We start from the raw sequence: 26,292 nt of genomic DNA, 5'->3' as shown, positions 1-26,292 counted from the left end.
GGGCCCCGCCCACTGAGGACCTGCTTAGCGTCAGCCCCGAGGCGGGGCTCCCCTCGGGTTGGTGCTGTCCTTTCCCCTGCGGCCTCTGCTCTGGCGGCAGTGCGAGGGCCGAGCTCCAGACACGTGCGGGTAAGTAAAGGCCAAGTGGGCAGAAGCCTTGGACGTTTACTAGTTTGGGGCGAGAGGCAGCTGTGGGGAGGCTTCTTCCGAGGCACAGGACGAAATTGGGGTTCGTTCCATCATAACCCCGTGTTTGGAGGGCATCTTGAAGAGTCGCTGGGAGATGGTAGCCCTAGAGTCGCCCCTTGTTTTCTGCCAGCCCTCTTGTCCCTGGAGAGTCTCCTACAGCTGGTCTCCGAGATACTCGCTTCCCTGGCGCCAGAGCCCGGAGCTTGGGAAGATTTGTGATGAGCACGTGTCCGGGTGGAGCTTGTCAAGTCCTGCAACCTAGTCCCCTAAAAGGGGCAGGCTGCGTTTAGATTAGTTTTTAGACCTGGACAATGAGCCTATTTTACCTTTTCTCCCAATTGTTTGGGGGTGGTTAAAAGTGAAATTAAAGGATGGCTGGAAAAACATAAGGTCTTAGATACCCTACTCTTATTATGTAAATAAGGTAAATTATAATTGTGAATGGGTAGGAATGTTTACTAACATTCTTGCAAACACTTGAGTTACTGCTTTCAACAACAGTTGAGGTGGTTGGTAGGAATGGCAGCATGTCTTCGTTTCTTTTCATACCCATTATTGCATCTTGTTATTTTTCTGGAGTACCGCTTTTATTGTGCTTCAAAAGGTCTCCTAACCACGTTTTCTCCAATCTAGTTTTAACTAGCCTTTCTGATTTGCACTGCCCATTGCTCTACCAAGGTAACATTTCCCCTTTTACTCCCCCTATTTATCATATCCTTGTCTGGAATGTAGCTTTTTATAACAGCAAGTATTTATTGACCACACACTCTAAAACATATTATATAGGCTTAATTTACAGTCTTCTTAAGCCTAACAACCATCTTTTGTACAGGGTACCATTGATAACATTCCTATTTGACAGATGAGGAGACTGAGAGGTATAGAGAGGTTAAGTTACTTGTTCACTGTTTTGTTTTTTTTAATTTTTTAATGTTTATTTTTGAGAGAGAGGGAGACACAGAATCTGAAGTAGGGTCCAGGCTCTGAGCTGTCAGCACAGACGCGTGCCGGGGCTTAAACTCACAGTTGTGAGATCATGACCTGAGGAGAAGTCAGATGCTTAACCAACTGAGCCACCCATGCACCCCACTTGTCTGTTCACTGTTACATAGTTGTTAGGTGATAGCTTATACTTGTTGACTAGACCATTAATATGCTCCTGTTGAGGGGTTCCTGGCTGGCTCGGTTATTAGAGCATACAGTTCTTGATCTCAGGGTTGTAAATTTGAACCCCCCCGCCCCCCATTAGGTTCAGATTATATAAAACTTAAATCTTTTCTAGGGTCACCTGGGTGGCTCAGTCAGCTAAGAATCTGACTCTTGGTTTCTGCTCAGGTCATGATCTCACGGTTCATGAGTTCGGCCCTGCACTGGGCTCCGGGCAGACAGTGTGGAGCCTGCTTGGGATTATTTTTGCCCCTCCCCAATTTGTGGTGTCTCTCTCAAAATAAAGAAATAAAACTTAAAAAAATCTTTTAAAAAAATGCTCCTGTTGAACTGCTGTGGTACATAGGTAAAAAACATGTGAAAATAAAGCTAACCAAGGAAAAGCTTTTTGTTTTATTGTCTATTTCTCTGGTTCTGAAATAAGTTATGGGGTTTTGAGGGTAGAGGTCTTGAACTTTACACAAGTGTTCACTACTGTTCGCTGCCTAACCCGGAGTACTTGGATTGCAGAGGGGCCAGCCATGGGCTTTGGATAGATGCAGCCCCAGGTGAGTGCAATTTCATTAGCCTGCCTTTGGCCCCAGCTGTAGGCAGCTGCCTAGGTTGCTGTGTACCTAGGCAAGTGTTACGCTGCTGGGAGAATAGCAGCCGTGATAGCTGGTTGGCATTCTGGGCCTGGTTCATTCCAACTCTGTTGTTAACTATACCAGGATGCCAGCATAATTGTTCATTCATTAAGGTGAAATCTGTAAGGGCATGACTTTGCAGGGAGAAACCTAAAAATCCAAGTCTGAGTGGTTCTGGTTCAACAGGTTTGTCTAGTTGAACTTGCTGGAAACAGAACAAAGGTAATCAAGCCATGAAGGGATGTAGAAGTATAGGGGGGGGGGCAACTTTTTATTTTTTGAGTGTCTACCAAGTGCTCTGAATCAGGCTTATACAGGGAAAAAGTGCATGGGATTTTTGCAATTTTCACAGAAATCAAAGTGCATGTCCCCCACTCCACCATACAAAGCTAGTCTCTCTGTAGGGAGTTCTATAGCTGCAGTGATCTATAGGGATGCTTTATTAGGGAAATGTTATGTGAATTTGCTTTAAAATTCTAGGCATTCTTCTCTAGCTCTTTAATAAAATATAAAAATACCAATTGATTGAGAGGCTCTACATAGTAGGCCTAGCTATAACCGTACTAATTTCTGCTTTAGGGTGACAGTATATTTGTGTTGGTTTCCCACAGAGTTGTTGCCCCTTCGGGGCAGTAAAATAACGAGTCCCTTTTGTAGTGATTTTGTTTTGGATTGCTAATTCTCTGAGAAGAGATGCTTCTCAGTTCTAGGCAAACACATAGCACTCATGGTGGTGCTGGAGACTGTCCAATAGGGCTGACTTAGTTGCTACTTCTGTGAAAAGTGACATCCTAGTTTCCATAGGAAGAACTCCTGAGGATGTTGGGAGGTGGGGGAGTTATTTATAAAAACTAGTTTTGTTCCAACAATTGGCTTTCCCTAAAAAGAGTTCTCTTAGTTAAATGTTGAGTTCCTTGTGTGAATACCTCAGATGTTCATTGTGAACAGCTTTTTACATATGGGGTTTTAAGAATACTAGTGATACCTAGAGGGTTTGGGGGAATGGTTAGCTTTAATGGTAATTATAGGCAAGAAAAAGACAATAGGAAATAAAATAATTCTGGAGGTATTGAAAACAGGGTAAATCGTAGGGGCGCCTGGGTGGCGCAGTCAGTTAAGCGTCCGACTTCAGCCAGGTCACGATCTCGCAGTCCGTGAGTTCGAGCCCCGCGTCAGGCTCTGGGCTGATGGCTCGGAGCCTGGAGCCTGTTTCCGATTCTGTGTCTCCCTCTCTCTCTGCCCCTCCCCCGTTCATGCTCTGTCTCTCTCTGTCCCAAAAATAAATAAAAAACGTTGAAAATAGGGTAAATCGTAAATGGCAGGCAGCACTGCTTCCATTTCTACAGAAAAGAGGTTTTAGGAGCTGCTGTTTTAGTCAACACTGTTTAGTGTTCAACAGTGAAATCTTTTTCTTTTTAGGATGACTTGAAAGTAGGGCATCCTTGGCCTTCCGGAAGAGAGTAAATTCACGGCACGTGGACGGTCTGTATGGCGTTCTCAGGTAAATGTCCCTATTAATTCCAACACTGACTACTGCCTATGTGGCAGGCCTATTTGCTAGTTGGTATCCATTAGGAAACAACTGGGAGGCAAAATCACCTGTATTTGCCCCTGACAAATTCGGCCTCTTAGCAGTGAAAGGCTAAGTGGGATTTTGGTGGTTCTAGTCTGAAGGTGTATAGGATCTTTGAGATGATCTGTATCGTTCCATCTGAGGAATGTACAAGCAGATTATAAAGCCCAGGATAGGAAGGATGGTGTATCTTGCCTGTTCGCAGCTAGATCCCAATCATGGCACCTGGCACATAGCAGGAACTCCTTGAATGTTGGACAAAATGACTAAAAGCATGGGAGAGGGGTTCCTGTTTCCTATTTGTCTAAAGGGCTTGGCAACAAGGTCTGCTATCAGTGCTTCCAGGCTTCTGTTTTGCAGTCAACATTGAATTCATTGGGATACCTGTATCCATAACTTCTACTTGGGGTGCCTGGGTATCTGAAACAAAGAAAGCTGTTTCAGGAATCATCCAGCGGTTGTCAGCTATCCAGGCCAGCATGATGCCTTGGATGGTGTTACACTGTTGGAAGAGCAAACGCTGACCTTCTTGAGGTCTGGCTTCAAGCACTGTTTTGGTGTTGTGGCTGATACTCTTGGGCAGTGTTTTGCACCTCTGAGAGTGGAGTAACTCCTCCTGTGGAGTTGGTCCTAGTCTGGGTGCAAACAATTTTTTTTTCTCTGAGGAAAGGACCCTGTCTTAAGGATACTTTATCATTCCTTTCCTCTTTGAATCCTAGATGCCTTTATCTGAATGAGAAATGTGCCTCCATCAGAATCTCAGATGTCTGACAGCCCTGTGTGACACCAGGATAGGTAATATATAGTCCTTTGTCATGTAGGTTCTAATTAACTTTCAGCCTCAGATGGGTGGTGTGAAATAATAGAAAATATATATATTGGCCTCTGCTCCCATTCTTGGCACAGAGCTGCTAAAACTTGTGAAATTCCCTAAGTGGTAAGAACACTAGGAGCATCTTTTGTTCTAATATTTGGTTTTTCATGTTGATCCCTGACTGAGCTCTTAAATCTAAGAATTTCCTGGGTGATCTAAATGTCTTGTTCTAATGAGGTGGTAACTAGAAAGACCAAGCACTGATTAGAAACTTGGAATTTTCAACCCCACTTCCATTCTTCAGAAAGGGGAAAGGGGCTGGAAATGGAAATAATTGATTATTCGCACATGATGAAGCCTCCATAAAAATCCCAGTAGTATTGGGTTTAGAGAACTTTCATGTTGGTGAATACATGGAGGGGAGGTGCTGGGAGAGTAGCACATCCAGAGAGGGTATGGAAGCTCAGCAACCCTTTCCACATAGCCTTGCCCTATACATGTCCCATCTGGATGTTTATATCCTTTCCCATATCCTTTTAAAAAAATTTTTTTAATATATTTTTAAATATTTATTTATTTTAGAGAAAGAGAGTGAAAAGAACAGCTTTAAATCCAAATGACAGCCCTGCCTTAGTTTAAAGCTAAGTTCTCTTATCTGCTTATTATGGATCTTTGATAAAAAATACAATTGCTGAGAAGTCTGTTTTGCTTGCTGTTCGCTACGAGCATTGTGAAACCTTTCCTGAATGTAACCCGCTAGGTAATAGAATAAGTTGTGAAACTTCCTAAATGTAGTCTGATATGTAATAGAATAAGTGATTGTACATAAACTAACCGGCATTTCTCGCTTCTGTAAACCTGCTTGCTTAACACATTCCTCCCCTACCCCCCTTCCCCCTTCCCCCTTCCCCCTTTCCCCTTTTCCTCCCGCCACAAGTAACGGACAAAGCCTTCCCGCCAAAGGACAGACAAAGGACGCCCAATCAGAGAACAACAAATGTCCTTACTTTAAAACCAACTAATCAGGCCCCTCATAATTTGAAACCTCCCCCGTACTATTTGTCTCTGTCTATAAAAACGCTGTACCAACCCTGATCGGGGCCTCTTAGCGACACCGGCAATGAGTGGCGCGGGGGTCCAGGTTCCAACCTGCAATAAACGACCCTTGCCGCTTGGCTTTGACTTACGACTCTGGTGGTCTTTTGTGGGAGGTTTCAGAACTTCGGGCATAACATTTGGAGGTCCCACCGAGATCTCCCCCGAGTCCACCAGACTTCGGGTCAACGGGTCATCTCTGATTCCGATCGGTAAGTAAGCCGGCTCTATCTTTTTTTCTCTGATCTGTGTTTCTTCTTAGGAGAACCGGTTCTGTCTGGAAGCTGGTGTGACCCTGGCGGACACGCTATAGGGCACCCAGCCGGGGTCAGTTGGATATGTCCACTGACACAGGGGGCCTTTCTGGCCCATCGGGGGGCCTTTTTGGCCCATCAGGACTCTTTTCTGTGGGCCACTCATGCCCAACGCGCTTGCGAATTAACCACTTTCACTTTCTCTACGGACTTCCAGTTTCTCTGTATAAATTAGTCCAGAGTGCTAAGAAACATCTCTAGGCGCCTGAAAAACCAGTAGGCATGCTCACTGTTACCCGTGTTCTGATGTGATGTGTGTCTGTGTGTCTATCTGTTGAATTGACTGGAATGATTGTTGGGATCAGGGGCACGCGCCTGACTTACCCTATGTGTAATCCCACGGCGTAAGCTACGGGATTCGAGTGGGCTCTAACCCAATTTCCGCGGTGATCCTCATATGGCTTAAGGCGGTCAAAATTTTTTTGATCCAAGCAGGGGGTTTATACCTGCCCGCCTATGCTAAGAGGCACCTAAGCTCCCGCGAGGGACGCGGACGGACAAGTACGCGAGTGCTTCTGTGTCAGTCTAAAAGTATTGTCACCCCTGGGCCCTTATAATAATAACCATCCTAGCCGTAACCCTTTCTATCGGGTTGGCCGAAACAGCACCAGAAAGTTGGAACCGCTGCGAGAGATTCTTGTTAGTTCTTGTTTTTCTTTCATGGGTCGGATGCTTTGTTGGAATTAAGTGTTTTCTCGGCTAATCAGAATTAATTATTCCATCCTTTGTTCCTCTCTTCTCCTTCCCCAGCTCCCTGCGGCTTTCCCTCCCGCCCTCCGCCCAAGGCCCAGCCAGGCCGCCTCACCCTCAAAGGCCGCCTACACGAACTCCTCCACCGAACTCCTCCACCGTTAGTTACAGCCGCTTCAGGGCCCCCTCCGTGCCGCCCCCTAGCCAGCGGCGCCCCCCACATCCGTGCTGCCCGCGCCCCTTCTCTTCTCCTCTTCCTCAGAATCATAACATGGGCCAAACGCAGAGCACCCCTCTCTCCCTCCTCCTCACCAATTTCAAAGATGTAAGAGCTAGAGGACATAGCTTAAGCCTAGACATTCGCAAAAGGAAGTTGATCACCTACTGCCGCTCTGAATGGCCCACCTTTGGGGGTCAATTGGCCTACCGAGGGAACCTTCTGCCTCCCTGTGGTCCTTAAAGTAAAATCAAGGATTTTCCTACCAGGGAAAGAAGGTCACCCGGATCAGATTCCCTATATTCTGGTGTGGCAAGATTTAGTGTAAAACCCACCTCCCTGGATGGCCTCTTTCTTAATAACAGGGCCATGCAAAATCCTAGCGGCTAAACCTACCAACCCTCCCAAGCCACAAACTCCAAATGCACCCCCTGTTCTCCCCGACAGCCAAGATTTACTTTCCCTTGACCGTCCCCCTTACCAGGTTGCCCCCCTTATTCCACAAGCTGCCCCCATCCCTGCTCCCGACCCCATTTCCCTTGCGCCAGCAGAGCCTCCCATAGCCCAGCTGATAGAAGAACTAGAAAATTGGGAGGCTCAACCCACGCCCATGCCTAGTGGGGGCACAATCCAAGGGCCAGCTGGACGTACCCGTGGCCGGGCCCCACGTGAGCCAGGGTTCCACCTCCCTGACTCCACCGTAGCCCTACCCTTACGAGAAATAGGGCCTCCCGATGATACGGGAAACCCCCGACTTCAATACTGGCCCTTCTCCACCAGTGACCTATATAACTGGAAAACCCAAAATGCCCGATTTTCTGATAACCCTAAAGATTTAATAGCTCTCCTGGACAGCGTTATGTTCACCCACCAACCCACCTGGGATGATTGTCAACAACTCCTCTGAATCCTGTTCACCACCGAGGAACGAGAAAGAATTCAATTGGAAGCAAGAAAGCTGGTTCCTGGAGATGACGGCCAGCCTACTGCTAACCTTGATCTCATTAATGCAGCTTTTCCCTTGACCCGACCCCCACAGGATGGCTGGGACTACAACACGGCAGAAGGTAGGGGTGGCTGCGCATTTATCGCCAGACTCTAATGGCGGGTCTCCGGGCTGCTGCACGCAAGCCCACTAATTTGGCAAAAGTGTATTCAGTAATACAAGGTAAGACAGAGAGCCCTGCCGCTTATTTAGAAAGATTAATGGAAACCTTCAGACAGTATACCCCATGAACCCCGAGGCCCCCGAAAATCAAGCTGCTGTTGTAATGGCCTTTGTAAATCAGGCAGCCACTGATATTAAAAAGAAACTCCAGAAACTAGAGGACTTGGAGGGAAAACAGATTCAGGACTTACTCCACATTGCCCCGCATGTCTATAATAATAGAGAGACTCCAGAGGACAGGCAACTTAAAGCTACCGAAAAAATGACCAAAGTCCTGGCCGCTGTTGTCCAAAAGCCCCTGGATAAAGACCAATGTGCCTATTGCAAAGAAAAAGGCCATTGGGCCCGAGAATGCCCTAAAAAGAAAAAGCCACGTCATAATCAAAAACTGTGGCAGCCAAAAACCACACCCGCCCTCTTCACTCAAGATGCAGAATAGGGAAGACGGGGTTCGGATCCCCTCCCGAACCTAGGGTAACGCTACAAGTGGAGGGGAACCCAGTGCAATTCCTAGTCAACACAGGGGCACAACATTCGGTCTTTTTTTTTTTTTTTTTAATTTTTTTTTTTCAACTTTTTTTTTTTTATTTATTTTTGGGACAGAGACAGAGCATGAACGGGGGAGGGGCAGAGAGAGAGGGAGACACAGAATCGGAAACAGGCTCCAGGCTCCCGAGCCATCAGCCCAGAGCCTGACGCGGGGCTCGAACTCACGGACTGCGAGATCGTGACCTGGCTGAAGTCGGACGCTTAACCGACTGCGCCACCCAGGCGCCCCAACATTCGGTCTTGATCAAACCCCATGGAAAAATTTCTGAAAAATCCTCCTGGGTCCAAGGGGCTACCGGAATAAAAAAATATCCCTGGACCACCCAGAGGACTGTGGACCTAGGAAATGGAAAGGTCACCCATTCCTTCCTAGTCATCCCCAACAGCCCCTGCCCCTTATTAGGAAGAGATTTACTCACTAAAATGGGGGCCCAGATTCATTTTACGCCGGGGGGCCCCCAAGTGACTGGCCCTCACATGACCATACTTACTCTAAGATTAGAAGATGAATATCAACTCCATCAGGAGCCACCCTCACAAAGTCAAAACATAGAGCCCTGGCTCCAGCAGTTTCCAGAAGCATGGGCTGAAACCGGGGGTATGGGGTTGGCTAAACATCGCCCAGCTCTATTCATAGAGCTGAAACCGGGGGCAGATCCAGTTCGGGTCCGACAATACCCGATGTCAATGGAGGCCAGAAATGGCATCACGCCACATATCCGTCGCCTCCTAGACCTAGACATCTTGCGTCCCTGTCATTCAGCCTGGAACACCCCCCTGCTGCCTGTACGAAAACCTAACAGTATGGACTACCGTCCGGTACAAGATCTGAGAGAAGTTAACCGCCGAGTCATGGACATACACCCAACAGTACCCAACCCCTATACCCTCCTAAGTGCCCTCAGCCCAGAAAGACAATGGTATACTGTCCTTGATTTAAAAGATGCTTTTTTCAGCCTGCCTCTGGCCCCCAAAAGCCAAGAGCTCTTTGCCTTCGAGCGGTCCGACCCTGAGAGGGGCATAAATGGGCAACTCACCTGGACCCGGCTCCCCCAGGGATTTAAAAACTCACCCACCTTGTTCGATGAGGCACTTCACGAGGATCTGGGTGAGTACCGGAATCAAAACCCCGAAGTGACTCTCTTGCAGTACGTCGACGATCTTTTAATCGCCGCTGAGACTGCTGAAGCTTGCTTGCAAGGCACCAAAAATCTCCTCCGGACACTTAGTACCCTGGGGTACCAGGCTTCAGCAAAAAAAGCCCAAATTTGCAGATCCAAAGTAACCTACTTGGGGTATCTGTTAAGGGAAGGCCAGCGATGGCTCACTGATGCACGAAAGGAAACCGTCCTCCGCATCCCCCGACCCACAACGCGAAGGCAGGTAAGAGAATTCCTGGGATCGGCCGGCTTCTGCCGCTTGTGGATACCTCGGTTCGCCGAGATGGCTAAGCCTCTTTACCTGGTCACCCGAGAACAGGCGCCCTTTGAGTGGACAGAGGAAACTGAGCAGGCTTTCCAACAAATTAAACTCGCCCTGTTGTCGGCGCCAGCCTTAGGGCACCCCGATGTCTCCAAACCCTTTCATCTCTTCGTAGATGAAAACAAGGGGGTAGCCAAAGCAGTGCTGTCGCAACTCCTTGGCCCATGGCCCAGGCCCGTTGCCTGTCTTTCAAAAAGACTAGACCCAGTAGTGGCTGGCTGGCCCCCTTGCCTCCATATGATCGCTGCTACAGCTCTAATGGTAAAGGATGCTGATAAGTTAACTATGGGACAAAAGTTACATGTTACAACCCCTCATGCCATTGAAGGGGTCCTCAAACAACCTCCTGACCGACGGATAAGTAACACCCGACTGGTTCACTACCAGGGACTATTATTAAATCCCCTCAGAATCATTTACACTCCCCCCCGAACACTAAACCCTGCCTCCCTATTACCAGACCCGGACTTAGATACCCCCCTCCATGACTGCGCTGAGATATTGGCACAAGTCCATGGAGTTCGGGAAGATTTACAAGATCACCCTCTACCAGACGCCGAGGTTACCTGATTCACTGACGGCAGCAGCTTTGTACATCAGGGTCAAAGGTACACGGGGGCATCAGTCACAACTGAAACTGAGACTGTTTGGGCAGAGCCTTTGCCAGCTGGCACCTCTGCCCAACGGGCTGAACTTGTGGCCTTAACCAAGGCACTGACTTTGGGAAAAGACAAGAGACTAAAAGTGTATACCGATAGCAGATATGCTTTTGCTACGTCCCACATACATGGGGCTATATACAGAGAGAGGGGACTGTTAACTGCAGAGGGGAAAACTATCAAAAACAAAGAAGAAATGTTAGCTCTTTTAAAGGCACTCTGGCTGCCTAAACGACTAGCCATCATACATTGCCCAGGCCACCAAAAACCGATCACACCGGTGGCCAGAGGAAATAATTTGACCAGGTGGCCCGAGAAGTGGCTTACAGGTGGACTGTGCTTTAATGACCACCCTACCAGACCCCGGTTCAGCTAGTTTACCAGAAAATCCCGCCTACACTAAAGAAGACCTAAACTGGATCCAAAAATTACCTTTAATTCAGTGCCTTAACGGATGGTGGAGAGCAGCAGACTGTAGCATAATTCTCCCAGAAGAAATGGGAAATAAAGTCTTATCCAAGATGCACCGAGCCACTCATATGGGCACCAGAAAAATGCAGGACTTAATAAGACATGCTAGGATCACCATTAGAGACTCCAGGACAAAAATTGAACAGATAGTTGCTAGCTGTGAAGCTTGCCAACTAACTAACGCTACCAACCACGGGAAGAACCCTGGCTCCAGGACCCGCAGAACCAGGCCAGGAGCCTATTGGGAAGTAGACTTCACCGAGGTAAAGCCTGGAAAATATGGATATAAATATTTGTTAGTGTTTATAGATACCTTTTCAGGATGGACAGAGGCCTTCCCCACCAAGCATGAGACTGCACAGGTAGTAGCAAAGAAAATGTTAGAAGACATCATGCCCAGGTACGGATTCCCTACCCTAATAGGATCAGGCAACGGACCTGCGTTCGTTTCAAAGGTAATACAAGGAATAGCGCAGTTTATTGGGGCTGATTGGAAACTACACTGTGCATATAGACCCCAAAGCTCAGGACAGGTAGAAAGAATGAATAGAACCCTGAAAGAGACCCTAACCAAATTGACCATGGAGACTGGCGCTAACTGGGTAGTCTTACTCCCCTACGCTCTGTTCAGGGTGCGAAACTCCCCCTACAAACTGGGATTAACCCCCTTTGAAATCATGTATGGAGTACCCCCCCCTATAATTCCCAACCTACAGTCTAATGTGTTAACTGAATTTGATGATCATAAACTTCTTATTTCCCTGAGGGAACTCCAGCACACCCACCAGAAAGTTTGGCCCATACTGAGAGCCATTTATGAAAACGGGCCCCCTCCTGAACCTCATCACTACCGACCCGGAGATTGGGTATATGTGCGGAGACACAAGCAAGAGACCCTCCAACCACGGTGGAAGGGACCCTACATTGTGATCCTAACCACACCCACCGCTCTCAAAGTCGACGGGATTGCTACCTGGATCCATTACACCCACGCCCGACCAGCTGATCCCTTTGCTGTTCGAGAAGACTTCGTGCCGGAAGCCAACACCTCCTGGACGGTTGACCAGAGTAGGACCCATCCTTTAAAATTGACTCTGCGTCGAAAACCTGACCCCGAAAACCGGCTGAGACCAAAGGCCCGGGTGTCCCATACCAAGACTGTTGCAGCAACTCAGGACCTACAATGACCAAAAAGACACTCACCGGTGTGCTCCTGCTCACCTCCTACGGACTGGTAAGTGTTGCAGGTAACCCCCACACTCCCTATACTTTAACTTGGGAGATCACTAATTTGGAAACCCAGGAAGTCTATAATACTACCACAGCAGACGATACTCCCCTAAATGCCTGGTGGCCTGATCTGTATTTTAACCTAGAGGACGTAGCCGTAACCATGGGGGTACTTCCACCCAATGGAAGCCGCCAGCGTCCTAATCCGTCATGGACCGGAACCCCGGAAAATGAAAGAAAGCGCATAAGATCTGGTGGGTTTTATGCATGTCCCGGGTTCAGAACAGGAGCAATGAAAAAAACCTGTGGAGGAATTGAATCCCTCTACTGTAAGGCTTGGAGTTGTGTCACTACCAATGATGGAAACTGGAAATGGGAGGTAAAACCCCATTATATTGACATGAAATTTGCCAGCCCCTGTCCCAAGCAAACCCGTGCCTATAACCTTATTCGTATCAAATTTCTAGAGGACGGAAAAAAGGAGACAAGATGGATTAAGGGACTAAATTGGGGAATTTATCTGTATCGAGGACCGCCTTACTTTGCAACTGTTATTCAGATAAGATTACAAATAAAACCCAAAGCTTCACCAACACTAATAGGGCCAAATCAGGCAATAAAACCCACAAATAAGCCTGATACTACCCCAGGGCCCACAAGTAAGCCTGATACTACCCCAGGGCCCACAAGTAAAAGTACTAATTCCTCGGCCACTCAGGTGGCCACAGTATCCAGGACAACTCCAAAAAAACCCAAAAAAAATCCAAATCCCATTCAAAGATGACCCCTTATGGGTAATGATGAATACCACTTATCAGGCCTTAAATCATACTAACCCCAATGAAACAGAAGCTTGTTGGCTGTGCTATTCCATAAAACCTCCATTTTATGAGTCAGTGGCAATAATGGGAAATTATAGCACTGCAAACAACTCAGACATTTGCAGTTGGGAACAAAAGAAGCCTGGCCTCACACTACCAGTGCTTACGGGAAATGGGACCTATATAGGAACAGTGCCGACAAAATATAGCCACTTCTGTATAAATAACATAAGTATATTCAATATTACCGAAAAATGGATAATTCCACCAAATAACTCATGGTGGCTTTGTTCTCATGCAGGACTAACCCCCTGCCTCTATAGAAGTATATTCAATCAGTCAGAGTTTTGTGTAATGGTAATTGTATTCCCAAAAATCGTGTACCACACAGCTGAGCATATAAACCAGATGTGGATAGCACCGAAAAGAGTAACTAAGAGAGAATTCATTACCGTAGGAGCTCTAACTCTAGCCACTTTATTCGGACTCGGGGCCATTGGAACAGGGACAGGAATCTCAGCTTTAACTATACAAAATAAGGGATTTAGTATGCTTAGAGAAGCGGTTGACAAAGATATAGAAAGAATAGAGACTGCCATCACTTCGCTTGAAAAGTCCCTAACCTCCCTCTCGGAAGTAGTTTTACAAAACAGGAGAGGATTAGACCTACTGTTCCTACAGCAAGGCGGCCTCTGTGCAGCACTAGGAGAAGAGTGTTGTTTCTATGCTGACCACACAGGAATAGTAAGAGATTCAATGGCCAAGGTCCGAGAAGGGCTAGCCAAACGAAAAAAGGAAAGGGAACAGGAGGCAGGGTGGTTTGAAACCTGGTTCAATGCGTCCCCTTGGTTAACTACCCTGCTCTCCGCTTTACTCGGCCCTCTGGCCATCCTACTTCTCACTCTCACAGTAGGCCCCTGCATCATAAACAAAATTATTAATTTTGTCCAAGATAGGTTCAATACTATACAACTAATGATGTTAAGAACTCAATACCTACCGCTCGAGACATTACAAACAGAGGCTTAAAAGACCCAAGATTGGCTCTTTAGGCACAAGAAAAAGGGGGGAATGAAAAGAACAGCTTTAAATCCAAATGACAGCCCTGCCTTAGTTTAAAGCTAAGTTCTCTTATCTGCTTATTATGGATCTTTGATAAAAAATACAATTGCTGAGAAGTCTGTTTTGCTTGCTGTTCGCTACGAGCATTGTGAAACCTTTCCTGAATGTAACCCGCTAGGTAATAGAATAAGTTGTGAAACTTCCTAAATGTAGTCTGATATGTAATAGAATAAGTGATTGTACATAAACTAACCGGCATTTCTCGCTTCTGTAAACCTGCTTGCTTAACACATTCCTCCCCTACCCCCCTTCCCCCTTCCCCCTTCCCCCTTTTCCTCCCGCCACAAGTAACGGACAAAGCCTTCCCGCCAAAGGACAGACAAAGGACGCCCAATCAGAGAACAACAAATGTCCTTACTTTAAAACCAACTAATCAGGCCCCTCATAATTTGAAACCTCCCCCCATACTATTTGTCTCCGTCTATAAAAACGCTGTACCAACCCTGATCGGGGCCTCTTAGCGACACCGGCAACGAGTGCGCGGAGGTCCAGGTTCGAACCTGCAATAAACGACCCTTGCCACTTGGCTTTGACTTACGACTCTGGTGGTCTTTTGTGGGAGGTTTCAGAACTTCGGGCATAACAAGAGTGCAAGCAGGGGAAGGACAGATGATCCAAAGTGGGCTCTGCACGGACAGCAGAGAGCTCAGCGCGGGGCTTGAACTCATGAACTGCGAGATCATGACCTGAGCTGAAGTCAGACGCTTAACCGACTGAGCCACTCCAGCGCCCCTACCATATCCTTTTAAAATAAATTGGTAAATTGTAAGGAAACCGTTTTCCTGAGTTCTGAGAGCTTTTGCAAATTTATCAAACCTGAGGAGGGGATTTGGGGAATCTGTGATTTATATTGGTCAGAAGTACAGGTAACAACCTGGACTTACGGTTGGCATCTGAAGTGAGGGAGGAACAGTCTTGTTGGACTGGGCTCTTAACCTGAGGGATCTGATGATACTCGAGGTATATGGAGAGTCAGAATTGGGCTAAAATGTACGACACCCAGCTGGTGACACAAATTTGCTTGGTGTGGGAGAAAATCCACACACATCTGGTGTCAAAAATGTTGAGAGAGTGGTAGTAGTGTGAGAGTAAAGGAAAAATACAAAGTGAGGTTTTCTTGGGGCACCTGGCTGGTTCACTAGGTAGGGCATGTAACTCTTGATCTCAGGGTCATGAGTTTAAGCCCCATGTTGGGTATAGAGCTTAATTTACACAGAGAAAAATCTTCTAAAAAGTGAGGTTTTCTTTACAGGTGGAAAAATTTACAAGTTCTAAAAAATTACAGGAAATATGAGAACATTAGAGAAGAATACTAAATCAAAAGTCCAAGGCTTAAACTAAGCTCTTATTTTCTAGAGCTCTGCAGTACAATACATGAGGCTATTTCAACTGACAAAAATTGAATCTGTTTTTCCATCTCAGTATTTAGTGAATGCCGTATCAGACAGCTCAGAGAACATTTCCACCTGTGTGGAAAGTTTTATTATACACTGCTGTTCTAGGGCAGGGGTTGGTAAACTTGTAAAAGGCCAAATAATATTTTAGACTTGTGTACCATATAGTCTCTCTTATAACTACTCTCAATTCTGCAGTTGCAGTATGAAAGCAGCCATAGTCATAGAAAGTGTCAACAAATGAGCATTACTGTGCCCCAGTAAAACTTTATATTTTTTAGATTTTATTTATTTTGAGAGCAAACAAGCAGGGGAAGGGCAGAGAGATGGGGAGAGAGAATTCCAAGCAAGCTCTGCGCTGTCAGCCCCAGAGCTTTAAGTGGGGCTCAATCTCAGGAGCCATGAGATCATGACCCTGAGCTGAAATCAAGAGTTGGATGCTTAACTGAGCCACCCAGGTGCCCCCAATAAAACTTTATTAATAGACAATGAAATTGGAATTTTGTAAAATTTTCGGTGTTACAACAAAAAATTTTCCACCAATCATTCTAAGCTTGAGAGCCTTTCGAAAACAGATTGGCAGGCCAAAACTGGCCTGTGAACTGGAGTTTGCCAACCCCTGGTCTAGAAAATGAAATTCAGGCCTTGGGAATTGATAGCTCATTAGTAACAGGCTGAAGCTAGTACCAACATGTCTCTGAGAAATTCCCTGTTACCAATACCTTTGCCTTATAGCAAGCCTTTATCATATGGTATTAAATACCTTTTATTATTTTTAAATGTTTATTTTGAGAAAGACAGCAAGAGCACAAGCATGAGTGGAGGAGGGGCAGAGAGAGGGAGTGAGAATCCCAAGCAGACTCCTCCTTGTCAGCATGCAGCCTGACCAGAGGCTCCATCCCATGAACAATGAGATCATGACCTGAGCCAAAATCAGCAATCAGGCACTTTAGAGGAGTAAAATGACTTTAGTAAATTATCCAAATAGAATGGTTCTCATTTTTTGTATTTGGAATTCGTTGTGTATACTTTTTACATGGCTTACTTTTGTCATAGCAGTTCTCTTCATTTTTAATGTACACCTAAAGGAAAGGTCCTAAGAAAGAACACCAGTCTTCAGTTTGCAGCAGAGCCTGATCACAGTTTCAGCCCTCGGTAGTGAAACAAATGGTCCCGAAGAAAAGAGGAAAACTTTATGTCATGAAGTCAGAGTTTAAAATCTGGGATCACTGGGTTCTTAGGTAGCTCAGTCGATTGAACTTCTGACTCTTGATTTAGGCTCAGGTTATCATCCCAGGATTGTGAGATCAAGCCCGGTGTTGGGATCCACACTGAGTGTGGATCCTGCTTAAGATTTTCTCTTTTTTGGGGCACCTGGGTGTCTCAAGTCAGTTAAGCGTCTGACTCTTGATTTGGGCTCAGGTCATGATCTCACAGTTCATGGGATCAAGCCCTGCTTGGGATTATCTCCCTCTCAAATAAACTTAAAAAAAAATTCCCCCCGGGGCGCCTGGGTGGCGCAGTCGGTTAAGCATCCGACTTCAGCCAGGTCACGATCTCGCGGTCTGTGAGTTCGAGCCCCGCGTCAGGCTCTGGGCTGATGGCTCGGAGCCTGGAGCCTGTTTCCAATTCTGTGTGTCTCCCTCTCTCTCTGCCTCTTCCCCGTTCATGCTCTGTCTCTCTCTGTCCCAAAAATAAATAAAAAACGTTGAAAAAAAATTAAAAAAAAAAAAAAAATTCCCCCCTTCTCTCTCAAAAATACAAAAAAAAAAAAAAAAATCAGGGCACCTGGGTGGCTCAGTCGGTTAAGCATCTGACTTTGGCTCAGGTCATGATCTCACGCTTCATGGTTCTAGCCCTGCATCTCACTCTGTGCTGACAGCCTGGAGCCTCTTTGGATTCTGTGTCTCCTCTCTCCACTCCTCTCTTGCTCAAGCTCTGTCTCTCTAAAAAATAAAATAAAGATTTAAAAAAAAATTTTTAAATACAAAAAAATTAAAATATAGAACATTAAGTAAATAGATAAATAGGTTAATTAATTTTAAAAATCTGGGATCACAAGCTCCTGTGAGCATACAGATTGCCTTCCTGACCACTGTAAGTCTACCCAGGTGCAGAGAGGGGGCCCCTTTGTTGCTACTTGAAGGATAAATCATTGAAGTCAGTGACTGTATTCAATACCCCAGGAGGTTTCAGTGGCTTAATCATGCCCATTAAAGTAATATAATGGGATTTCCTAGTTGATGAGTGAAGTTAATTAGTCACCTACTACTCCCTGTTGAGTTGATTTTTTTTTTTTTAATTTCCTGGTAAGGAAAGAAAAGATGAAGTAAAACATTTCAAAGGACCTTTTGAACCCTGAGCTGCCACCTCTTGTCATAGGAAGCAGTTAGTAGACACAGTGTCCCTCTTCATTGCTCTGCTTCAGTTTCAAGCCTCAGACCTGTACCATATCAAGAGGAAAAACTAAAGCAGGATGGGTAGGGGGCTGAAAGTATTGAGTGCCATTCCTGGTGCCTATCAATAATTTACTTCCTTTCCTTCAGGGTTGAAATTGCTGTCAACAGACTTTTGAATAAAAATTTTGGATCACCTCTCAAAATTTTAATCAGGAAAATAAAACCCTGGAGAAATAAATTCTGCAGGCCCCAAAGGAACTTAAAAATGTGGATCAGTGCCTAGGAATTCACACAAAAGAAAACAATTGGGGAAGAACAACTAATTAAGTACTTAAAAGAATGACAATGACTTCTTGAATCTTGTTGCTTAATTAGGGTTTTATGAACAGCTCCAGTTAATGGACCTGTCAATATTCTCTTGGAAAACAATTTCACTGAATTAACAAATCAACGGTAATACTTAGAATGTCTGCTTAGCAATTCTCTTTACTGCTATTTAGAAGACCTGTTACTTTGGCCCTCCTGTACTCCAATAAAGGGCCTTTAGAATATGAGAACATTCTGTACTCCTTGTTAAGGGTGACTTTACTACTACCTCAAAAAAGGCTGATAAAATGGACCTTAAAATAGATTATAGAATAGTTGTAGATTTACAGGAAAGTTGTAAACATAGTACAAAGAATTCCCATGTACTCCACAACCCAGTTTCCTTTCATAAGAACATTTTACATTAGTATAGACATTTGTTACAATTAATGGGCTAATATGAATATGTTATTAACTAAAGTCCATACTTGTAGATTTCCTTAGGTTTTACTTAAATGTCCTTTGTCTGTTCTAGAATCCCATTGAGGATATTACATTTAGTTCTTATATCTCCTTAGGCTCATTTTATTTTTATTTTTAATATTTTAATGTTCATTTATTTTTGAGAGAGAGCATGAGCAGGGAAGGGAATGCTCTAGTTCTCAGATGATTTGATTACCCTATGAGCTCACAGCAAAGGATGGGAATTTTTATCAGATGCCTGTACTAGGGAGTAGCCAAGCCCAGACAGGTCCTAGAATCATAATGGGTTGGAGTGTGGAGATGCCCTCAAGGCATAAAACCTCTGAGTTATAATCTGGAAAACTTAAGTCCTACCTTCTATTACCTCTACACTCCTGGCACTGTGTCCTTTTCTACACTAGGGTTCCATTTCTTGCCTCTGTATAATAGGACCTAATCATGATCTATTCCTCCAAGGAATCTTTATATTTAGTTTCTCAGATCCCTAACTTCTTTCTTCTGTAATCTCCAGGGCTGAGTTAGAGGAAGAGAATGACATATGCTAATCACACATCTTGTCAGAAGACTATTTAACCCACCCTTTTTATGAGTTTAGAGCCTTTATTAACTGAACTCCTAGACACTGGGGATAACCGATGAACAAGACATAGTCCCTGCTTACCTTAACATGGCCTATCAGGCCATACACAGTCTAGCCCTTACCCCTCTTATCTTCATCTTTACCACCCTCAGATTCCCTTCAGGCCACACTGATTTCTTTCAGTCCTTGATAAGCCTTTTGCTACTAGGTCTCTGCGCTTGGTATTTCCCCTTCTGGTTCCATCTTTTTTTCCACTTTGTCTCCTTTGAGATCTCAGCTCATATCACGTCAGTAGAGAAGCCACCTTTCCTGGGTATCTGAGTAACCATTACATGTGTCATTGCACCTGGCCTACCACAGAGCTAGACAGTCAGATGCCACGTGTCCTTGGAAAGGTATTATTCACACCAGCTTCTGTGGGTTTACATAATTCCCATAGAGCCAAGCAGCCTCAATTGTACTGACAACTAAGGACCTTCAGCTAGCTGATAAATACTACCTTTGCGTCAAAATGTATCTAAAATATAGTAATGCTATAGGCCTATCTATCCTGCTTTTCAATAATTTGCCAGTAATTGAGAGTATGGACAGCATTGGTTTTATTCTTTAATAGTTTGAAACAAAAATACCATGAAAACAAAGATGTCCAATTTCCAAAGCATTTTCTAGTGGACTCTGAAGATGTAACCTACTGCACAACTATTTAAAACTAAATTAAATTTCAGGGGCGCCTGGGTGGCTCAGTCGGTTGAGCATCCTACCTCGGCTCAGGTCATGATCTCACCGTCTGTGAGTTTGAGCCCTGCGTCAGGCTCTGTGCTGACAGCTCGGAGCCTGGAGCCTGCTTCAGATTTTGTCTCCCTCTCTCTGACCCTCCCCCGTTCATGCTCTGTCTCAAAAATAAAATATTAAAAAAAATTTTTAACTAAATTAAATTTCAAAAAGTATTGAATGAAAATAATGGATTTGCAGAGGATTTGTTCCAATTTGAAACATGCGTTAACTGAAATATATGTGTCGCCTTTTGTTACTTTTTTTGGTAATCTATAAATGTCTTCATAATTAAAGTGTGTGAAACAGCTTTGTGTGTAAATTATAACTAGAAGAACTTCTCTTACTAGCAATCCTTACACTAACAAGTAGGTGCCAGCTTAAAACTTATGTTATGACCAGACTTAAATGGATAATTTTAACAAGTGTACTCTGGGGTTTTATAAAAATAAATAACCTTTGAATCTATGGTTTTGTCATTTTAGGATATTCATGTAAATATACTGCGGCACATGTGGTGCTCTACAACGACAACATTGTGTGTTGATCATGTGCCAGAATTGCTAAACTCGTTCTACATAGCTGAATCCTCTCAACAGCCCTACAAGGTAGTGCTGTTACTTGCCCAAGGTCACACAGTGGGTCCAGAAACTACTGTGTTCAATTAATCTGGCTCAGAAACTCGTGTTTGATTTGGAACTTTCAAGTATGGTGCCCCCAGGTCTTCCCAACTAATTCTAATAATTGCTTGCTTTCTTCAGTCATCAACCTCACTCAGACTAACGAATAATGTCTTGCAGGGACTACTGAAATGGCTGTTTCCATCTGGTTTCTTAAAACTATTTCAGGGGCGCCTGGGTGGCGCAGTCGGTTAAGCGTCCGACTTCAGCCAGGTCATGATCTCACGGCCTGTGAGTTCGAGCCCCGCGTCAGGCCCTGGGCTGATGGCTCGGAGCCTGGAGCCTGTTTCCGATTCTGTGTCTCCCTCTCTCTCTGCCCCTCCCCCGTTCATGCTCTGTCTCTCTCTGTCCCAAAAAATAAATAAAAAGCGTTGAAAAAAAAAAAAATTAAAAAAAAAACTATTTCAAGTGCCAAATACCTTCTTTCAGGCTGTCAGCATCTTGGCCACTGTTACTGAAGCTTGAGCTTCCTTTTGCTCCTGACACTTAAAGAACAAATACAGGGGCGCCTGGGTGGCGCAGTCGGTTAAGCGTCCGACTTCAGCCAGGTCACGATCTCGCGGTCCGTGAGTTCGAGCCCCGCGTCGGGCTCTGGGCTGATGGCTCGGAGCCTGGAGCCTGTTTCCGATTCTGTGTCTCCCTCTCTCTCTGCCCCTGCCCCGTTCATGCTTTGTCTCTCTCTGTCCCAAAAATAAATAAAAAACGTTGAAAAAAAAATTTTTTTTTAAATAAAAATAAAAAAAAAAATAAAGAACAAATACAGCCAAACCCATTAGCCTGTTTTTAGCCCCCATCTATTTCATTCTGTCATATCACCTGTGAGTCTCCTAGATTTTTTAAAATGTCCCTCTCTGGGTGGCTGGATGGCTCAGTCGGTTAAGCATCCGACTTTGGCCCAGGTCATGATCTCATGGTTGCTGGGTTTGAGCCCTTCATTGAGCTCTGCGCTGACAGTGCAGAGCCTGCCTAGGAGTCTCTCTCTGCCCCTGCCCTACTCTCTCTCTCTCTCAAAATAAATAAACTTAAAACGTTCCTTTGGAAGGCCTTAATAGGTCACACATTCCCACACACAGGTTTGCCCTTTGATAGAATTTCTTACATTTTTATTCAAATTATTCCGTGCTAGCACTACTAAACTGTAGGTTCAGTGAGGGTCAAAATAAGAATATCAAGACCTTTAAAAATTCCTCAAAGGTTTACTTTTTTATTTAAGTTTATTTATTTAAAGTGAGAGAAAGAATCCCAGGCAGACTCCGCACTGTCAGTGCAGAGCCCACTGTGGAGCTGGAACTCCTGAACCGTGAGATCATGACCTAAGCCAAACCCAAGTTGGACACTTAATGGACTCAGCCACCCAGGCACCCTAAAGATTGACTTTTTTAAAGGATGGGATTGAAGTTGGGTTCTCATTTTAGTTATGCATATATAGTAGTATACTTGCTAAATACTTGCATAAAGACTTTATAGATAAATATAAACAAATTATTACATGCAGGAAAGTCATTCCTAGATTATTTCAAGAATAATCTCCCGGGGCACCTGGGTGGCTCTGTCTGTTGGGCCACCGACTTCGGCTCAGGTCATGATCTCACAGTTCGTGGGTTCAAGCCCCACATCGAGTTCTGTGCTGACAGCTCGGAGCCTGGAGCCTGCTTCAGATTCTGTGTCTTCCCTCTCTCTACCCCTCCCCTGCTCATGCTTTGTGTCTCTCTGTCTCTCAATAATGAATAAACGTTTTTAAAAAATTTAAAAAAAAAAAAAAGAATAATCTCCCTACATGCTAAAACCCCATTTGCTAAAATTGCTGAGGGTCAACATTCCTAACCTGTTAAAAGTATCTTACTCTAAATGGCTGTGCGATGCTTAATGAGGAACTCTAGAAGTGATCTTATTAAAAAAAGAAACCAGCTTTGTTCAAAATTACTATCAGAAGTAACTAGCATGAGAAAAAAATTATGAATGGGGAAAGAAGTAAAATAAAAAAAAATCACTTGTATACGAGGGGCGCATGGGTGGCTCAGTCAGTTACGCGTAATACTGACAAGACTTTAAATGTAAATCCTGTGTTCAAGAAAGTTCAACATAAAGATAAATCTCCTAAAGAAAACTAAGTTTATAAAAATTCCACTGTAACAGGATGGAAAAGTAAGAATAACCATAACTATTGTTAAAACTTAGTAATAAAGTTTAACTAGCCCTATCAGATGTTAAAATGTTAAAAAAAGAGTAAAACAGTGATACTGGCACTTGGATTACTCAATGAATAGAACCAGATACAAGGAAGTCCAGAAATAGACTCTGAAACAAATGAAATTTAGAAAGTACAATAAGAAAGCACAATTTTTCCTTCATATAATTGAAAAGTGTAGTGACTTTGCCTTCTAAATTAAAAACCATGAGGAGTACTTAAAAGGAACGATGTGACTATTTTTAAAATTCTAGGAGCACCTGGGTGGCTCAGTAGGTTAAGCGTCCGACTTCAGCACAGGTCATGATCTCGCGGTCCATGAGTTCGAGCCCCACGTCGGGCTCTGGGCTGATGGCTCAGAGCCTGGAGCCTGCTTCCGATTCTGTGTCTCCCTCTCTCTCTGCCCCTCCCCCGTTCATGCTCTGTCTCTCTCTGTCTCTCTCTGTCTCAAAAATAAATAAACGTTAAAAAAAAATTTTTTTTTTAATAAAATAAAATTCTATACATACGGGCAATTTGCTGACTTATTTAGTAGAGCAGGTGACTCTTGATCTCAGGGTCATGAGTTCAAGTGCCGGGTTGGCAAAGAGATTGCTTTTATAAAAAGTAAAGGGGCACCTGGATGGCTCAGTCCAGTTAAGTGACTTTTGGCTCAGGTTATGATCTCACTGTTTTTGAGGTGGAGCCTGCTTCAGATTTGGTCTCTGTCTTGATCTCTCTGTCCCTCCCCCACTCATACACTGTCTCTGTCTCTCTTCCTCAAATATCAACAAGCATTAAAATTTTTTTAAAAAGTCACTTCTGTATTCTATTGGTCAAAGCTGTTTCTATTTACAGTGCCCTTCCAAATTCAGATAGAGGTGAAATTGATTTCATTATTATAAGAAGAGTGGCAAAGAATTTGTGGCCATCTTTGATAGCAAGCATATATATACACACACACACATTTATATATATATGTGTGTGTGTGTATATATGAATGTACACACATTCATATTCACATATGTGTGTATATATGAGTATGTGCATACACATAAAAAATGTTTCTTAATAGAAAATCCTTAGAATACACAAGAAATGGTTGATAGGTGGATTGCCTTTATGTTAGGGGAACAAGTTGGGGAAAACTGTTCTCTGAAACTTATTACATGTATACCTATTCAAAAATTCCTTCTTAAACCCCCTCTTGCTGCCCCTCCAAGTAGACTACAGCTCTGCTGAAGGCAGTACCATATAATGCTCAGAAGCTCTGGGTTTGGACTTATATAGAACTGGGTTCAAATCCTGCTTTTTGTTGCTATTTAGCTGCATCATGTGCAAGTTTTTTAATCTTAGTAAAACAAGAATAATGGTACCTTACTCTCAAAATTATGGTAATTATAAGGTATTAATAAGCTGCTTAGTGATTATGTGGCATCAAAATGTATGTCCTCAGTATGTCTCCTAGTCAAAACTGAAAGGTCTTCATTATCAGCTCAAATCCAGGCTCTTTCCTGGTATTAAAGTCATGTAACATAGTTGTACCAAGCTTGTCATTTAGACCTTTCAAGGTCTTAGCAGAAATTCTTGCTTTTGCCTCATTATTTACCACACCTGGTGCACACCTCACCCACTCCCAAGTTATCCAAACCAATATAGAGCTCTTGGTCCATCTCTACTCACAGCCAGGCCTACCTTGAGGCCAGATTCCTTGTCCAATCTCCATCAGACTAGGATCCTCAAAAGGTAGGCAATTTGTCATTGAATCCACATCCTTGTACTATGTCCTTCATGAAACAGGCATATGATAAGCTGAAACCTTGTATTAACTTTGGTTTCCGATGTGTTTTTGCTGGTGAGCCATTAAGCAGATCCTCAATAAATAATTACTCAATGAAAAAGTTTGATTTTTCTTTGTATGATCACCAGATGGCATTACAGCCTTATACAAAAGCATGGGTAAGTGTGTATCTTAGTGCTAACATGCATTCATGTTTCTCCATGAGGAGCAGAGCCTCTTGTTCCATCTAAGAGCTGGAAACAACAAAGGGGAGTCTTAGCCTTTGTTGGAATCAAAGGCTCACCAATTAGAAAGCAGATGTGGTTTTGAATGGAAGGAAGATACAATATTCACTGAAGAATTTGGATCCCCCAAAATTTCGTTCCAGAGCTAACTAGTAGGCTTAAACATTACTTACTCAGTTGTTTATTTATACAACATACATGGAGATGTGGGATTATAGTTCCACTGTTCATGGCTATTTAAAAGTTTCTCTTGTTTGACTCTAGCCCTCAGACATAACTTAGTCACAAAATTGAGGTCACCTAACTATAATTCCCAAGTCTTCAACCAAATCTAATGAAAACTCCACACCATCTTCTCTGCCTCTTGTTAAAGACATACCTCCTTTTACCTGGATCCTTTTCTTTTAGGAGTGTCCATTATGAACTGTCCCTTGTCTAACCTCTTTTTTCAACCAAACCTTTCCTAACAACCCTTTCTGTCAACATTTTTTAAATGGTTAACTTTGTTTATTTTGAGAAAGCAAGTGTGAGTGGGAGGGGGCGGAGCCTGATTTCACAAACTGTTAGATCATGATCTGAGTGGAAATCAGGAGTCGGACACTTAATTGATTCAGCCACGCAGGTGGCTCTGTTCTGCAATCATTTTAATTGTGCTCAAAACTCTCATAGGAAAACAAAAAATTCAACCCTGCTTTCTCCACTCTCTTCATAGCCAAACCTTTTCTGCACTGGGTAATTTCCAGCTTCCTGTTTCAATACATTAAGTACCTACAGTCTGACTTCCTCTCACTGGAAGCAAGTCCATAAAGTTAAGAATGATGTTCATGTTGCTAAATTTTTTGTTGGATGCTTTTAGTCCTAGTCTTCCCTATTGACAGCATTTCACCCTGTTGATGACTTGGTCCTTTAAGTATTTTGGCTGTTAAGGCAGTAAAATTTGTGTGCCTTCCTACTCTTCCCAAACCTTTCTGCTTCCCGCCCCCCCCCCCCCCACCTCTGCGTTCACTTGGGTCTCCTTTGCCATGCAGCTCTACCTGGTTAGTTTCTCAAGGTCCTAAGGCCTCTTTTTTCACTGGGCTATCTCCAGCTTATCTTTCAAATATCATTGCTTCATTTATACCATTTACTCAAGTGTGCCAGTAACCCACACTTTTTCCTCCATGAGCTCAAGACCCATAAATGCCACTCCTTTAAAATTGATGCCAAACATCTTAAGCATCCCCTCCTGGTACTCTTCCAGAGCCAGTTAATTGCACTGCTAACCATACAGTTGTCATTCATCCACGTCCCTCAACTTCCA

At 44.1% G+C, this 26,292-nt stretch overlaps 2 protein-coding genes, 1 long non-coding RNA gene and 1 other non-coding gene across 5 annotated transcripts in view; 3 read left to right on the top strand and 1 right to left on the bottom strand.

The window, feature by feature from the left end:
- The window catches only part of SIL1 (SIL1 nucleotide exchange factor), a 308,739-nt gene that overhangs the window by 281,694 nt on the left and 753 nt on the right, over positions 1-26,292 (bottom strand). The window lies entirely within an intron of this gene.
- On the top strand, positions 12-20,620 carry LOC131503743 (uncharacterized). 2 transcript variants are annotated; one of them, XR_009257597.1, is made up of 5 exons: positions 12-129; positions 3,402-3,483; positions 4,275-4,360; positions 14,777-14,952; positions 20,606-20,620. It is a non-coding gene; the product is annotated as an uncharacterized LOC131503743 (long non-coding RNA). The 2 variants fall into 2 exon arrangements; XR_009257589.1 differs by lacking the exon at positions 20,606-20,620 and having other exon boundaries at positions 14,777-14,961.
- On the top strand, positions 4,006-4,205 carry LOC131489891 (small nucleolar RNA SNORA74). Its single transcript, XR_009250805.1, has one exon. It is a non-coding gene; the product is annotated as a small nucleolar RNA SNORA74 (small nucleolar RNA).
- On the top strand, positions 6,690-12,897 carry LOC131503693 (uncharacterized). The gene is given in 6 exon segments (XM_058715333.1): positions 6,690-7,758; positions 7,761-7,916; positions 7,919-8,311; positions 8,314-8,385; positions 8,635-10,881; positions 10,916-12,897. Coding segments are annotated over 6 exon segments (4,884 nt in total). The 5' UTR covers positions 6,690-7,028; the 3' UTR covers positions 12,202-12,897.

This window comes from Neofelis nebulosa, chromosome 1, assembly GCF_028018385.1.
Source record: "Neofelis nebulosa isolate mNeoNeb1 chromosome 1, mNeoNeb1.pri, whole genome shotgun sequence".
NCBI lineage: Eukaryota > Metazoa > Chordata > Mammalia > Carnivora > Felidae > Neofelis > Neofelis nebulosa.
The sequence above is the reverse complement of the archived record's forward strand: the minus strand, read 5'-3'. Positions and strand labels throughout refer to the sequence as shown.